Raw genomic sequence first — 15443 nt, 5'->3', positions numbered from 1 at the left:
TCATCATTAAGCATCATTTAGATGAAGTGGGCTGTTTTTTTGTAGATTCTCTTTATCAAACTGAGGAATTTTCTCTCCCTAGTTTGCTGAGTTTTTATCATAAATGAATGTTGGAAGTACTCATTATAAAAACAAATATGGTTATGGAAGATGAAAGAAAGTTTCAAGCATGTTGGCTCGATAGGCCAGTTCCAAGTTGGCAAAAATAATTATCTCTTTTTTCTTTCTATCCATGAAATAAAAAAATAAGAGACAAGAATGTTTTTGGAATTGCATTATTTCTTCAAAATACGTTCCTAGTTTTAAAGGTATTACCTACTATTTTTTTTAAAACCACCACATTGAGGCACCTCTTTTTCACCTTGCCCATGCTGTAGGAGAACATAAAGACAGCTCGTCTGAGGCAACATACAGTCCACCAAAGTCACCTGCTTGTCTGTCTCCATTCCCTCTCTACACTGCAGAAGTGCTAGGTCTTGATTCTCTCTATTCTACTGGAAGAACAAGTTCTCTACCATGTGGATAATTTGCATGTAAAAGGAGACTGGGATATAGAGGCTGGAGACCACATCAGGTGGCTGGGTCTCCTGAACACTGCCCCCCGACCGGCCCACACAAATACATCCCAGGACACTGGGCATCTGGGATAAATCTCTATTGAGCATCTAGCATAGGGCCCGTCACCCAGTAGACAGTCACTAAACAGTTGTTGAATACGTGATGCCTGTTTAACACATTTTCTACAACCATGGAGACCTCCACAACTGATGTAGGACAAAATGTTTCTGCTTTGAACTCTAGCCTTTTGGTCCAGTGGGATTTATGAAAAGTGCCATCTCTATAGCTGAGGATGAAGAATGGAAGAGAATACGGTCATTGCTGTCTCCAACCTTCACCAGTGGAAAACTCAAGGAGGTATGAAAATAACATGAGTTTTAATAAGAAACTTAAAGAATGAATCTGGTGGGGACAGGTAGAAAATAAGATCACAGTCCCTTTCCAAGGGGTAGTCCACTGAATTTCAGCTGCCTAAAAATGGTCTTTTATCTTTATGTACAGAAAAGACATCACAAAATTCATTATAAAATGTCACTTACTGCTCCATGCTGGGGAAAGCCATATTCTTCTGGGACTAGAGTCTGCACATTTAACTATGGGTGGTGTTGTGTTTTGTGCTTAGATGGTCCCTATCATTGCCCAGTATGGAGATGTGTTGGTGAGAAATCTGAGGCAAGAAGCAGAGACAGGCAAGCCTGTCACCTTGAAAGAGTAAGTAGAAGCACAGCCATGGGGTTCTGAGCTGTCATGAACCCCCTCCACCTGCCTGCCATGGAGCTGATAGTCCTGCTGTTGGGTTATTCCAGTGACCAGACAAAAGGAGGGCTGTGGTAATGCAACTTCAATGGGTCTCCCAAGATGGGGCAGCTCCGATGAGGAGGTGGGGCTGCTGGAGGAAAAGGATCTTCTCCCCTGTGCACAGGGGCCAGCGTTTACATATCCGTTAAATTGTCACCTTGGATATTCTGGAAGACTAAATACATCCTTTAGGGGGAAAAAGTGTGATTGTTTCAGAGTTTTAAGCATGGAGTGTATGGGATGGTGGAAGGGGAAGGCACTTGTTATCTGTTGGTCGGCAGTGGGTAGGATGGGAAAGTTATAATGGAGAACTTAGAATAACTTTGATCATTTCATGTTTTTTTCCTGAGGATATCAGTAGAATACCAAATATTAAAATTCCTGCCATTTCTTTTTCTTCCAGTCTCAAAGAGAGAGGGTGGTAAAAACGCTATAGGTAGGGCAAGCCTATTATTTGCTGTCTACACTTATGCAGGAACAACAGGTGTAATCTGAGCCTGTCCTGGGCAGACCAGGGATATGTGGTCACTCAGTATAGAAATTTCCAAATCAAATTTTGAGATATATTTTTTTTAACCAGGACATTATTGGTCATTATATTTTACAAAAACAATTCTGCCATCAGGGCAACTTCAGCTCACCACAGCTGGGGATAGTGGAATTTTCCAAAGCTTGAGCAGGGAGTATAGAGAATAAGGATGATATTTCTAGGAGCTCAGAACAGGGTACTGTTGCTTTGTAAAGTGCTGAAGAGGAATCAGCTCTGGGCACAGAGTCTGTAGTTAGTCAATGTCACCTGTCTTGAGCCCCTTAGAAGAGTTAATTATTCTACTCTTGTTCTGCTGAAGCACAGTACTTACCCATCTTGTATCATCCACAATCAACACATGCTACTGTGGTTGTATGATAGTGGGTCTCTGTCTTCCTATGATGGGCTCCTTGATCTCAGAGGTAAGACTAATTCAGTTCAGTGTCTCCATAATATCCAGCGTAGGGCCAGCTGCATCACTGGCACCCAATAACACCTTCTGATGGAGTGTGATGGGAGGTGATCCAGTAGATCTGAAAGTCTGTGGCTCTTTATCTGTCTTGACTGGACATGTGGGTTTCCTGTTACACGTATAGTGGAAGGATGGTAAAGAGGTGCTGATTTTAATTTTCCACGTCTTTCTCCATTCAGTGTTTTTGGGGCCTACAGCATGGATGTGATCACTAGCACATCATTTGGAGTGAACATCGACTCTCTCAACAATCCACAAGACCCCTTTGTGGAAAACACCAAGAAGCTTTTAAGATTTGATTTCTTAGATCCATTCTTTCTCTCAATAAGTATGTGGACTACTATTTCCTTTTCTCTCTCTCTCTTAGAAATAACTGCTTTATTGAGATATAAATCACCACGTAATTCATCCACTTAAAATGTACAGTTCAGTGATTTGTAGTACATTTGAAGATATGTGTGACCATTATCATTTTAAACTTTAAAACTTTTTTTGTCGGTCTAGAGACCTCATACATTTTTAGCTATCAGCCCCCTGTCACAAACCCTGTCATCAAATGCAACCACTAATCAACTTTCTGCCTCTATGGATTTGCCTATTCTGGATGCTTCATAGAAATGATATTAATTTGTCAGGGTTTTTTATTCTCTAGTTCATGAATTTGTACTTTAGTCATTTTCTTTCTTCTGCTAGCTTCAGGCTTAGTTTGCCCTTCTTCGTTTACTATGTTGTGGCATGAATATAGATTATTGATTTGTGATTTTTTGTTCTTCTAAATTTAGACATCACAGCTATAAATTTCCCTCTGGGCACTTCCTTTGCTAAATCCCATGAGATTGTGGCCTATCACATCTTAATTTTTGTTCACCTCAAAACAGTTTCTATTTGCCCTTTTGGTTTCTACTTTGACTCATCGGTTACTTAAATGTTTATTATTTAACTTCCACATATGTGTGAGTTTCCCAATTTTCTTTCCCTTATTGATTTTAGCTGTATTCCATGATAGGTGACAGAGATATGCTGTGTTATTTCTATCTTGACTACCTACTATTTCTTGAACGAGATTAATTTTGAGCTTCAGATTATGATTTGGGTTATTCTAGGAGACTCTAGTCCAATAGATAAAAGCAAAGAGATTAGGGCATTGAATTTTTTCCTTTAATCATTCAAAAGATGCACAAGGGGCTGCTGATCTCACTGCCGTAGTGGTGATACATAGGTGATACATAGGTGATACAATGGCATAGGTCCCTATGCATAGACCTGCCCTTGCTCAGCCACTGGTCTGAAAGAGGGGCAAAAGTCATAGAAGGAATGGCTTCCAGTTAGAACCTTTATGTCTTTTACTCTTCTGGTTGGTAGAGAAAACCAGAATTATTCCAGGTAAATTTTGCACGTTCACAATGAATTTCTTTTTCTGTTTTTGTTTTGTTTTTCCTACAGTAGTCTTTCCATTCCTCACTCCAATTCTTGAAGTATTAAATATCTCTGTGTTTCCAAGAGAAGTTACAAGTTTTTTAAGAAAATCTGTAAAAAGGATGAAAGAAAGTCGCCTCAAAGATACACAAAAGGTAAAATCTGGTGGTAGTTATAGGACGATGTTTAGTTTTTCATAATTTTTTTTCTTTTTTTTTTATTATTATACTTTAAGTTTTAGGGTGCATGTGCACAATGTGCAGGTTTGTTACACATGTATCCGTGTGCCATGTTGGTGTGCTGCACCCATTAACTGGTCATTTAGGATTAGGTATATCTCCTAATGCTGTCCCTCCCCACTCCCCCCACCCCACAACAGTCCCCAGAGTGTGATGTTCCCCTTCCTGTGTCCATGTGTTCTCATTGTTCAATTCCCATCTATGAGTGAGAACATGCAGTGTTTGGTTTTTTGTCCTTGCGATAGTTTACTGAGAATGATGTTTTCCAGTTTCATCCATGTCCCTACAAAGGACATGAACTCATCATTTTTTATGGCTGCATAGTATTCCATGGTGTATATGTGCCACATTTTCTTAATCCAGTCTACTGTTGTTGGACATTTGTGTTGGTTCCAAGTCTTTGCTATTGTGAATAGTGCTGCAATAAACATACGTGTGCATGTGTCTTTATAGCAGCATGATTTATAGTCCTTTGGGTATATACCCAGTAATGGGATGGCTGGGTCAAATGGTATTTCTAGTTCTAGATCCCTGAGGAATCGCCACACTGACTTCCACAATGGTTGAACTAGTTTGCATCCCACCAACACTGTAAAAGTGTTCCTATTTCTCCACATCCTCTCCAGTACCTGTTGTTTCCTGACTTTTTAATGATGGCCATTCTAACTGGTGTGAGATGGTATCTCATTGTGGTTTTGATTTGCATTTCTCTGATGGCCAGTGATGATGAGCATTTTTTCATGTGTTTTTTGGCTGCATAAATGTCTTCTTTTGAGAATTGTCTGTTCATGTCCTTCACTCACTTTTTGATGGAGTTGTTTGTTTTTTTCTTGTAAATTTGTTTGAGTTCATTGTAGATTCTGGATATTAGCCCTTTGTCAGATGAGTAGGTTGTGAAAATTTTCTCCCATTTTGTAGGTTGCCTGTTCACTCTGATGGTAGTTTCTTTTGCTGTGAGAAGCTCTTTAGTTTAATTAGATCCCATTTGTCAGTTTTGGCTTTTGTTGCCATTGCTTTTGGTGTTTTAGACATGAAGTCCTTGCCCATGCCTATGTCCTGAATGGTATTGCCTAGGTTTTCTTCTAGGGTTTTTATGGTTTTAGGTCTAACCTGTAAGTCTTTAATCCATCTTGAATTAATTTTTGTATAAGGTGTAAAGAAGGGATCCAGTTTCAGCTTTCTACATATGGCTAGCCAGTTTTCCCAGCACCATTTATTAAATAGGGAATCCTTTTCCCATTGCTTGTTTTTGTCAGGTTTGTCAAAGATCAGATAGTTGTAGATATGTGGCATTATTTCTGAGGGCTCTGTTCTGTTCCATTGATCTATATCTCTGTTGTGGTACCAGTACCATGCTGTTTTGGTTACTGTAGCCTTGTAGTATAGTTTGAAGTCAGATAGCGTGATGCCTCCAGCTTTGTTCTTTTTTTAGATTATATACATATGATCGGTGTAGTCGCCTGTGTGTTTTTAAAGAATGCTTTTAGCATGAAGACTACTCATATTTAGAGCAAGAGAACTCATTTGTTAGAAATGCAGAAAGTGGAGTTTGGGGAAGGAGATATGAGAATGAGTCAGAGACAGCACATAAAATTTGATATCAGACACAACAATTAGTATGCCATGGCAAAAATTTTATTGAGATAAATCTTTACCACTTTACTTCCCTTCAATAAATTGTCAGAGGATAAACATTACTGTTTGGAAATATATTTTACTGATATTATGCTTTCCCCAGATCATAGATTGGTGAAGACTCTTTTCAAGTACAAACCTGTTATTTTACACATTCTCCAATGAAAGTCCCTATCAGGCCACCTGCTGAAGTGTAGCGTGTGTTAAATTTGAACTATCTCACATGATAGCCAGATTTGTTTCAGGAAAACATCTTGCTTTCCAAGGATTTAGAAGGGTGTTTTTTTCACTGGTGACTCAGGCAACATGCTTCAGGTTTCTGGTCTTCAAGGAGCCATATTCTCAGAAAGGAGATCAAGGACCGCACTTGTGATTTACTTCTGACTTCAGGAGCCACTTTCTGTCAATGAAATTTCTTTTTTTGCTTCTAGCACCGAGTGGATTTCCTTCAGCTGATGATTGACTCTCAGAATTCGAAAGAAACTGAGTCCCACAAAGGTAACCAGAGTGCTTCTGAGGGCTACTTGTGGGGCACTCAGAGGGAAGGCCTTCTTCTGAAAATGTGCAGGAAATATTCCAGGAAGATGAGAAATTCTGCCAATAGCAGAGCGACACATGTTTGGATGTTATAAGTGGTAGCTGGAGGCATTTTCTAGAGGCATACAGGCATAGATATCCATGTTCTAAGATTAAAGGGCAACCCTAAGCAAACCTGCCATGCTAGAAAGTCAGTCCGCAGTCTGTGGATCACCTACATCAGATCAAATGCCAGTTCTCAGCCTCCTTCAGATCCACTGAATCAAAATTTCTGCCTGGAAATTTATTAGGTTGCTGCAAAAGTAATTGAGGATTTTTCCATTACTTTTAATTGCAAAAAAAAAAACCGCAATTAAAAGTAATGGCAAAAACCACAATAACTTTTGCAGCTACCTAATACATCTAACATCCAATCAGGAGCCACACTCTTCCAATAAGGGTGATTTTAGCTGGCAGTACTTGTTGAAAGTGTGTCACCAGGTTAATCTACTGCAAAGTTATTTTCCCCTTTGGAATGGATTAGTAACTTGTGGGGAAAACCTCTGAGACCGTGTAAATATCCTCTTTGTCTTCCATGTTTCACCTACAAGTTTTACAACCATGTATGTTTTTTACTGAAGTCACTATTACTATGACAGTGGCAAAATGATGACCATGGTCAATTCAAAGCCACCAAGACTTGGCAACCATCTAACAAAATTCCTGAATATTTAACTATTGGTTCTAGAGAGCAGGACTGGGCTGACTCCAGCATACTGCTTTAAAAATATCCATGTCTACATCTACTTTTGTCTGTATGTCTATGTATCTATCTATGTACTATCTAGCTATGTATGTATGTATGTATGTATGTATCTATCATCTATCTATCTATCATCTAGCTATCATTTATCCATCTATCATCTATCTACTTATCTATTATCTATCATCTATCTATTCATCTATCTATCTATCCCAATATAACTTGCTGTGATAAAGGAAATAGTCTATTGTTTTACTGTTTCATACAGAAATCACTAGACACATATGGCTATTGGGCACTGGATATGTGGCTAGTGCCACTGAAGATCAATTTTAAATGATATTTCAGTTTAATTTAATAAAATTTGATTTTAAATAGCCACTAGTGGATAGTGGCTACCATATTGGACAGCAGAGCTCTAAAGTTTGAGATTATAGTTCAATTTCATATCAGTATCATCAGGTTCATGATAACTGAATACAATGATTAGGTAGTTGAATTTACCTATAACTGCATCACAGAAGTCTTCACTGGTAAATTACAGCTCTGTTGACATTTCTCACACTCCTTTCATATTAGTTTTGGTTGTGAATTACATGGTTGGAGCAGGCATCATATTTGTTTCTATGTTCCAGTTCTCTAAAGGTCCTAATCCAGTCCTGATCAAACAGACCAGTGATGGACCATCCTGAGCTTCTCTCAGGAGAAAAAGCAAGAGGGGCCCAACTTGTAATCATAGCAGTTTGTGCTATTTTAATGCCATCCATCAGACTACAATCAATCACCACTCATCTAACTTTTTGTCCATCTCTCATTCTTGTACATCCTGAGATAGTCAATTCTGAGAATTGTAGCCTAGATCTATCACCTGATGCCTCTCAAAGATATAATCCATGCTTCTCAAGCTAGGCTATGCACACAAATCACTGCATCTTGTGAAAGTTCAGATTTTGAATCAGTAGTTCAAGGGTGGGGTTTGAGATTTTGCATTTCTAATGAGCTCTCAGATGCTTCTGACCCATGGGCCACACTTTGAGTACCAACAAGTGGTCTGTAGTCCAATATTGGTCCCTAAGTTCCCTCAAACATATCTATGGGAAACGTCCTTTAATTTTTCCCTACATTTAACCATTAGTGTTGCAAATTCTCTCAAAGTTTGTCAAGATATATTGTAGCTAAAATAAATTACATTTTTCTTGGGGGAGAGGACTACCTCATATTAACTTACAATAAAGTACTTTTAGGATCGTTCAAGGAACACGCCCATAACACTGAGTATGTTATGCAGAAATGCTCTCTCTGGAAATTACACAGTAGTGCAAGTGGCGGGGATGGCATGAGGAGGAGTGGATGGCCCACATTCTCGAAGACCTTGGGGAAAACTGGATTAAAATGATTTGCCTTGTTCTGGTTCTGTAAGATACACATCAGAGTGAAACCACCCCCAGTGTGCCTCTGAATTGCTTTTCTATTTTTTCCCCCTGGGGATTTGAAGGTTTCACTTAGATTTCTCTTCATATAAACTGTGATGCCCTACATTGATCTGATTTACCTAAAATGTCTTTCTTCTCCTTTCAGCTCTGTCTGATCTGGAGCTCGTGGCCCAATCAATTATCTTTATTTTTGCTGGCTATGAAACCACGAGCAGTGTTCTCTCCTTCATTATGTATGAACTGGCCACTCACCCTGATGTCCAGCAGAAACTGCAGGAGGAAATTGATGCTGTTTTACCCAATAAGGTGAGTGGATGATACATGGAGAAGGAGGGAGGAGGTGAAACCTTAGCAAAAATGCCTCCTCACCACTTTCCAGGAGAATTTTTATAAAAAGCATAATCACTGATTCTTTCACTGACTCTATGTAGGAAGGCTCTGAAAAGAAAAAGAAAGAAACATAGCAAATGGTTGCTACTGGCAGAAGCATAAGATCTTTGTAAAATAGTGCTGGCCCTGGTTCATCTGCTTTCTGTTACCACAACAATGCTAAGTAAAAAACCTCCAAAAACCTCAGTGGCACCTAATAATAAGCATTTATTGCTCACCCTCATTTCACATTGGTTTTGGTTGTGAATTACATGTTTGCAGCAGGCACCATAGTGGTGTGTGATGTTCCCTTAGCTGTATCCACATATGGACACAGGAATTTGCTCTTTTTATCTGTTTTTACTTTCTTGGTTACAGACATGTGACCTTTTTTTGAAAGGTAACAATCACTTTCTCATATGTTATTTGATGCTAGTGGTCATAGCCTATTAGTCACATTTGTTTCCATGAGAAAAAAAAACCACTAGATGGTTATGCTAAGGATTTCAGTCCCTGGGGTGAGAGCTGTCTCGAATGTCTCCCCACTTCATAACTCCTCCACACATCTCAGTGGGCCATTGAGCACATCAATGGGCATGACAATTATTAAAACACTTTATATATATATATATATATATATACACACACACACACACACATATATATATAATACAAATCCTGCTTTGTAACTCTTTTTGTTTGTATATATAACAAAAAGAGTTACCAAGCAGGACTTCGCAACCAATAATCCATGTGTGGCAGAGATAATTTGCTTTGTTTTTTTTTGGTTTGAGCACATTTGTATAAACACATACACAAGGCAAACACCAAAAATATTCCATGAATTGACTGTAAATATTTCTTTTTTTATTGTTATATTTTAAGTTCTGGGGTACATGTGCAGAACGTGCAGGTTTGTTACATAGGTATACATGTGCCATGGTGGTTTGCTGCACCCATCAACTCGTCAGCTACATTAGGTATTTCTCTTAATGCTATACCTCCTCTAGTCCCCCATCTCCCAACAGGCCCCGGTGTGTGATGTTCTCCTCCCTGTGTCCACACATCAACACAGGAATTTGCTCTTTTTATCTGTTTTTACTTTCTTGATTACAGACCTGTGACCTGCTTTGGAAAGGTAACAATCACTTTCTCATATTTTTTTGATCTTAGTGGTCATAGCCTATTAGTCACATTTGTTTCCATGAGAAAGAAAACCACTACAAGGTTATGCTAAGGATTTCAGTCCCTGGGGTGAGAGCCGTCCCAAATGCTTCCCACCTTCATAACTCCTCCACACATCTCAGTGGGCCATTGAGCACATCAATGGGCATGACAGTTATTAAAACACTTTATAAATGCTTCGATCCTTTGCCAGTATGAGTTAGTCTCTGGAGCTCCTAATACTTCATTAGTACTGCATGGACTGAGTTAAAAGTTAATTCAAAATCTCAATTTATCCAAATCTGTTTCTTTCTTTCCAGGCACCACCCACCTATGATACTGTGCTACAGATGGAGTATCTTGACATGGTGGTGAATGAAACGCTCAGATTATTCCCAATTGCTATGAGACTTGAGAGGGTCTGCAAAAAAGATGTTGAAATCAATGGGATGTTCATTCCCAAAGGGGTGGTGGTGATGATTCCAAGCTATGTTCTTCACCATGACCCAAAGTATTGGACAGAGCCTGGGAAGTTCCTCCCTGAAAGGTACAAAGTCCCTGGGAAGGGAGCCCTCCCTGAACCAGCCTGGTTCAAGCATATTCTGCCTCTCTTAATCTACAGGACAGTCATGTGGTTGTATAATTATTTGCTTGTTTTTTATATTTAGAGATTTTTTTAATCATCAAATTGATTATTGTCACACTTTACAAACCATAGACTAGAAAAAAGAAAACTACAGCCATCCACAGTCCCAACAACTTAAGATGAAGGTCATCAGTTATGTCCTTATGGGTCATAAGTGTCCAAAATGTAAGGACTCTTAAAAACACATGATCACAATGCTATTATTATGTCCCCCAAATGAATATTTTGTCATAAATATAATCAAATATTTAGGAATAAAATTTGAATAAAAAACATGCATCTAATCTTCAAAGAATTTTATAGCTTAGTGGAACAGATAGACAAAGAAAGCAGTGATGATACTGCATTACATCGGTACAGTAGCATCATATGCCTGTGTAAATTATCTGACTTCAACTATGCTATGGAGGTGTGGGGGAGAAAGAGGGAGAGATGGAAAGAACAAGAAGGAGGAGAAGGAGGGATAAGACAAGGTAAGGAGAAGGAGGAGAATTAGAAAAACAAGAGAGGAGAAGGAAAGTGCAAAATAACAATTTTGAAATAGTGCAAGACAATTTCCCCTTCTCCTTCCTCATGGCCAATGTAAGCGTGACTTGAGGCAGGAACCTACTTTTCTGTCAGTCAGTCTCATCACTTATGTGCCTTTTGTAGTGTGAACACATCGCCACCCTGAATATAATTTGAGTGTTTAGAAATAAATATTCTTTGCAACACTGTTTATCTCCTCTCAACAAGACTGAAAGCTCCTATAGTGTAAGGAGAGTAGAAATGATCTGTAGCTTACAATTCTCATAGCAAAATAAGCATAACAGGATTTCAATGACCAGTCCACAAAAGTATCCTGTGTACTACTAGTTGAGGGGTGGCCCCTAAGTAAGAAACCTTACATGTAACTCTTAGGGGTATTATCTCATTAACTTTTTAAAAATCTGTCAATGTGGAACCAGATTCAGCAAGAAGAACAAGGACAACATAGATCCTTACATATACACACCCTTTGGAACTGGACCCAGAAACTGCATTGGCATGAGGTTTGCTCTCATGAACATGAAACTTGCTCTAATCAGAGTCCTTCAGAACTTCTCCTTCAAACCTTGTAAACAAACACAGGTTAGTCAATTTTCTATAAAAATAATGTTTTATTAAGAATTCTTTTAACTGAGGGGTCTGTATTTTTTAAAAAGAATATGCTCGTTTAATCTTTTACTAATTTGTTCTATGGGCCAAAGAATCAATTTGGACCCATCTATGATCTTTCAGGGTGCTTCAGTTCTGGAGTTCAAAACCTGTAGCATTAAAAACATCATGTAAAGTCCATGTAGATTAACATGGCATGATTATCTGCAGTCTCCTTGAACTTGAGCAAAGTTTACGTTCAGTTTCAAGTTGATTGGAAAGATGGGGAAGTATTTTGCACAGTCATGAAGTGTAATGATTACCTTGTTGTGACTTTTGAATGCTGCTCTCCCCAACCAGAACTTGCAGAAGCTTTCTCATGAGAGTGGCTCCCAACTACTAGCTGTACATTGGAATCACCAGGGAGCTTTAAAAATTCATGATGCCTGGGATATCACAGAAATTCTAAACTAATTTGCCCAGAGTGTAGCTTTAAAAGCTCCCCCATTGCTTCTCATGTGAAGCCAAGGTTGAGAATGACTAATTAAGGCATTTCTGGTGGATATGAAGAACTACCACAGTCTAAGGCCATCCTGACTGTGACCTCACCTTCCAGGTGCCTAGCTCCATCCAGCTGTGCTCCTTTTCAACCCAATTAAAACTCTATTAATGTTGTTCCATTTCTCCTAATTTTGTTCTTATCTTTTAAGTCCTAGTTCAATTCCCAAGCCCCTCCAAAGTGTCTTCTCCTCCTAGTCCAAGGCCCATTTACTTCTCTGCTCTGTTATTGGATACTGGAGGCTATTATCATATAATTTCACAATTTGCCATTGAATCATTGAGTTTTATTCTCTATATTTTCTCTGTATCTAAGAATGTCTTCCCCCCTCCATTAACAATATCCTCTTATTTTATTCTTTTTTAAAATATCCCAGTGGTGCCTTGCAAGGGACTGTATCTAATGCAAGCCTTTGGTAAATGTTTAGGGAGTGATGTGCAGTTGATGGCTTGCATACATATATTAAGCTATTTAATGTGAACCTTTAAACAAATGCCATTCCTGCATATGCATGTGTGTGTGTGCATGCACATGTGGGCATGCATGTCTGTCTGCAGTGAAAATATATTCAGGGTTTTTGAAAATTTTTAAATAATAGAGTGTTATATTTATAGAAAGATTTGAAATATTTTCTCTGAAGAAGTTAAAGAACAGACATCATTGATTCATATTAAACAAGACCCTATAAATCTTACTTCTAGGTCTCATGTATTTATTATTCAACTCCACCCCTGAAGTAGGCTTTCTATATTGGAGAGGAAGAAGATAGAAATAGTTTCCATATTATTTCCATATTCCATATTATTTGTGGCTTTAGGCCAGCAGTGTAGCTATCTTATATGTGCTCAGACAGCGGACTCAGCCCTGAATGAAAGACGTCCTCTGGCACACCTGGGACGGGGAAGGTACTCCTTGATAAGCTCCCAACCTGGCACTTCTTGATCTCCTTGGCAATTTTCTTGCCAATTACTCCATGGAGATCAGAATATCACTCTGTTGTGTCCCCTCAACATGGAAGGAGTGTCTCAATAAGAATGGGGCTAAAAGTTGAGTCCAAACACTGTAGGAATTGAGAGGTTCCCCACTTGCACTACCCTTGGAAGCCAAGAGGAGATGTTAAAAAATAAAATGATAATGCTTCCTGAAGGTGTCTTCCCATCTTTACACTGGATGGGTTCAATTGGGAGGAATTACTGGACTCTGGAAGTTGAAGACTGTCCATATAATTAAAATGTACAATAACTACTCAGGATTACCTTGCAAGTTTCAACATACACAAAATTAACTTTATATGACTCTTCAAAAATAGTTTGCCATCATACTTAATAATCTGGTTTAAATTTTAAAAACTCATCCATTTTACCTAAAATTTAAATCAAAAAAGAACACAAGTTCCCATGAATTTGTCTCAGGCCTGGCACAGAATAGTACTCCACAAATATTTTGTTAAATGATAGATGATGAATGCTGTCACTATCCAATCCTCACACATCTTATAGACTAAGTACAAAGAATCCAAGATTTATAGTGCTGAAAGTAGTTTTTATATGTTTACAAAGCACTATTGTCATTACTGCATTTTTTTGCCCATTACTCCGTGGAGATCATAATATCACTCTGTTGTGTCCCCTCAACACTGAAGGAGTGTCTCACTCACTTTGATGCTATACTTTCTACTTTTGTTTATTTAATGCTTCTCAATGTGCTTGTTTAACTGTTGCAGATCCCCCTGAAATTACGCTCAGGAGGACTTCTTCAACCAGAAAAACCCATTGTTCTAAAGGTTGAGTCAAGGGATGGCACTGTTTAAGTGGAGCCTGAATTTTCCTAAGGACTTCTGCTTTGCTCTTCAAGAAATCTGTGCCTGAGAACACAAGAGACCTCAAATTACTTTGTGAATAGAACTCTGAAATGAAGACGGGCTTCGTCCAATGGACTGCATAAATAACCGGGGATTCTGTATATGCATTGAGCTCTCTCACTGTCTGTGTAGAGTGTTATACCTGGGAATATAAAGGAGGTGACCAAATCAGTGCGAGGAGGTAGATTTGGCTCCTCTGCTTCTCATGGGACTATTTCCACCACCCCCAGTTAGCACCATTAACTCCTCCTGAGCTCTGATAAGAGAATCAACATTTCTCAATAATTTCATCCACAATTATTAATGAAAATAAGAATTATTTTAATGGCTCTAACAATGACATTTATATCACATTTTCTCTGGAGTATTCTATAATAAGTTTTACATTAAATCAACAAAGACCACTTTACAAAAGTATTATCAGATGCTTTCCTGCACATTAAGGAGAAATCTATAGAACTGAATGAGAACCAACAAGTAAATATTTTTGGTCATTGTAATCACTGTTGGTGTGGGGCCTTTGTTAGAACTAGAATTTGATTACTAACACAGGTGAAAGTTAATCCACTGTGACTTTGCCCATTGTTTAGAAGGAATATTCATAGTTTAATTATGCCTTTTTTGATCAGGCACAGTGGCTCACACCTGTAATCCCAGCACTTTGGGAGGCTGAACCGGGCGGATCACCTGAAGTCAGGAGTTCAAGACCAGCCTGGCCAACATGGTGAAACCCCATCTCTACTAAAAATACAAAAATTAGCTAGGCGTGGTGGCACACGCCTGTAATCTCACTACACAGGAGGCTGAGGCAGGATAATCACTTGAACCTGGGAGGCGGATGTTGAAGTGAGCTGAGATTGCACCACTGCACTCCAGTCTGGGTGACAGAGTGAGACTCAGTCTCAAAAAAAAAAAATATGCCTTTTTGAAGAACATATATTTTGTAACAAAGAACTGAAGCCGTTATTATATTATTAGTTTTGATTTAATGTTTTCAGCCCATCTCCTTTGATATTTCTGGGAGACAGGAAACATGTTTCCCTACACCTCTTGCATTCCATCCTCAACTCCCAACTGTCTCGATGCAATGAACACTTAATAAAAAACAGTCGAGTGGTCAATTGATTGAGCAACAAGGCTAAAAGCACTCATTCCTTTTCTTTTCTGAATTCTTCCTTTATTTTCCCTTCTTGAATAATTTAGTCCTAAAGTCATTAGGTGGGTGGCAGCCATATGGTGGCCACACATTAAGGAAGAGAAGAGAGAGTCATGGTGGCTCCAAGTCAGAGACCAAGTAGGGTGAGGACCAAGTAGGTGTTCATGTGGAGAGACATCCTGGCCTGGGTGTGGGAGTCCAAGCAAGCAGAGA

At 38.8% G+C, this 15443-nt stretch overlaps 1 protein-coding gene across 3 annotated transcripts in view; it reads left to right on the top strand.

Annotated features, from left to right (window-relative positions):
- Positions 1 to 15203, top strand: part of LOC129489604 (cytochrome P450 3A4) — a 31066-nt gene extending 15863 nt beyond the window's left edge. For 2 of the 3 annotated variants that reach the window (XM_055292473.2, XM_055292475.2), the window contains 9 exons: positions 802 to 915; positions 1181 to 1269; positions 2537 to 2685; positions 3801 to 3928; positions 6079 to 6145; positions 8505 to 8665; positions 10213 to 10439; positions 11486 to 11648; positions 13937 to 15203. In XM_055292473.2, coding sequence (XP_055148448.1) covers positions 802 to 915; positions 1181 to 1269; positions 2537 to 2685; positions 3801 to 3928; positions 6079 to 6145; positions 8505 to 8665; positions 10213 to 10439; positions 11486 to 11648; positions 13937 to 14023 — 1185 coding nt within the window. In that variant the 3' untranslated portion in view covers positions 14024 to 15203. The remainder of the gene's footprint in view (positions 1 to 801; positions 916 to 1180; positions 1270 to 2536; positions 2686 to 3800; positions 3929 to 6078; positions 6146 to 8504; positions 8666 to 10212; positions 10440 to 11485; positions 11649 to 13936) is intronic. The other variant, XM_055292474.2, reaches the window with a different exon arrangement.
- The last annotated feature ends 240 nt before the right edge of the window (positions 15204 to 15443 follow it).

Source organism: Symphalangus syndactylus, chromosome 9, assembly GCF_028878055.3.
Source record: "Symphalangus syndactylus isolate Jambi chromosome 9, NHGRI_mSymSyn1-v2.1_pri, whole genome shotgun sequence".
In the NCBI taxonomy this organism is placed as follows: domain Eukaryota; kingdom Metazoa; phylum Chordata; class Mammalia; order Primates; family Hylobatidae; genus Symphalangus; species Symphalangus syndactylus.
Note: the sequence above shows the minus strand (reverse complement) of the source record. Positions and strands in the feature narration are given on the sequence as shown.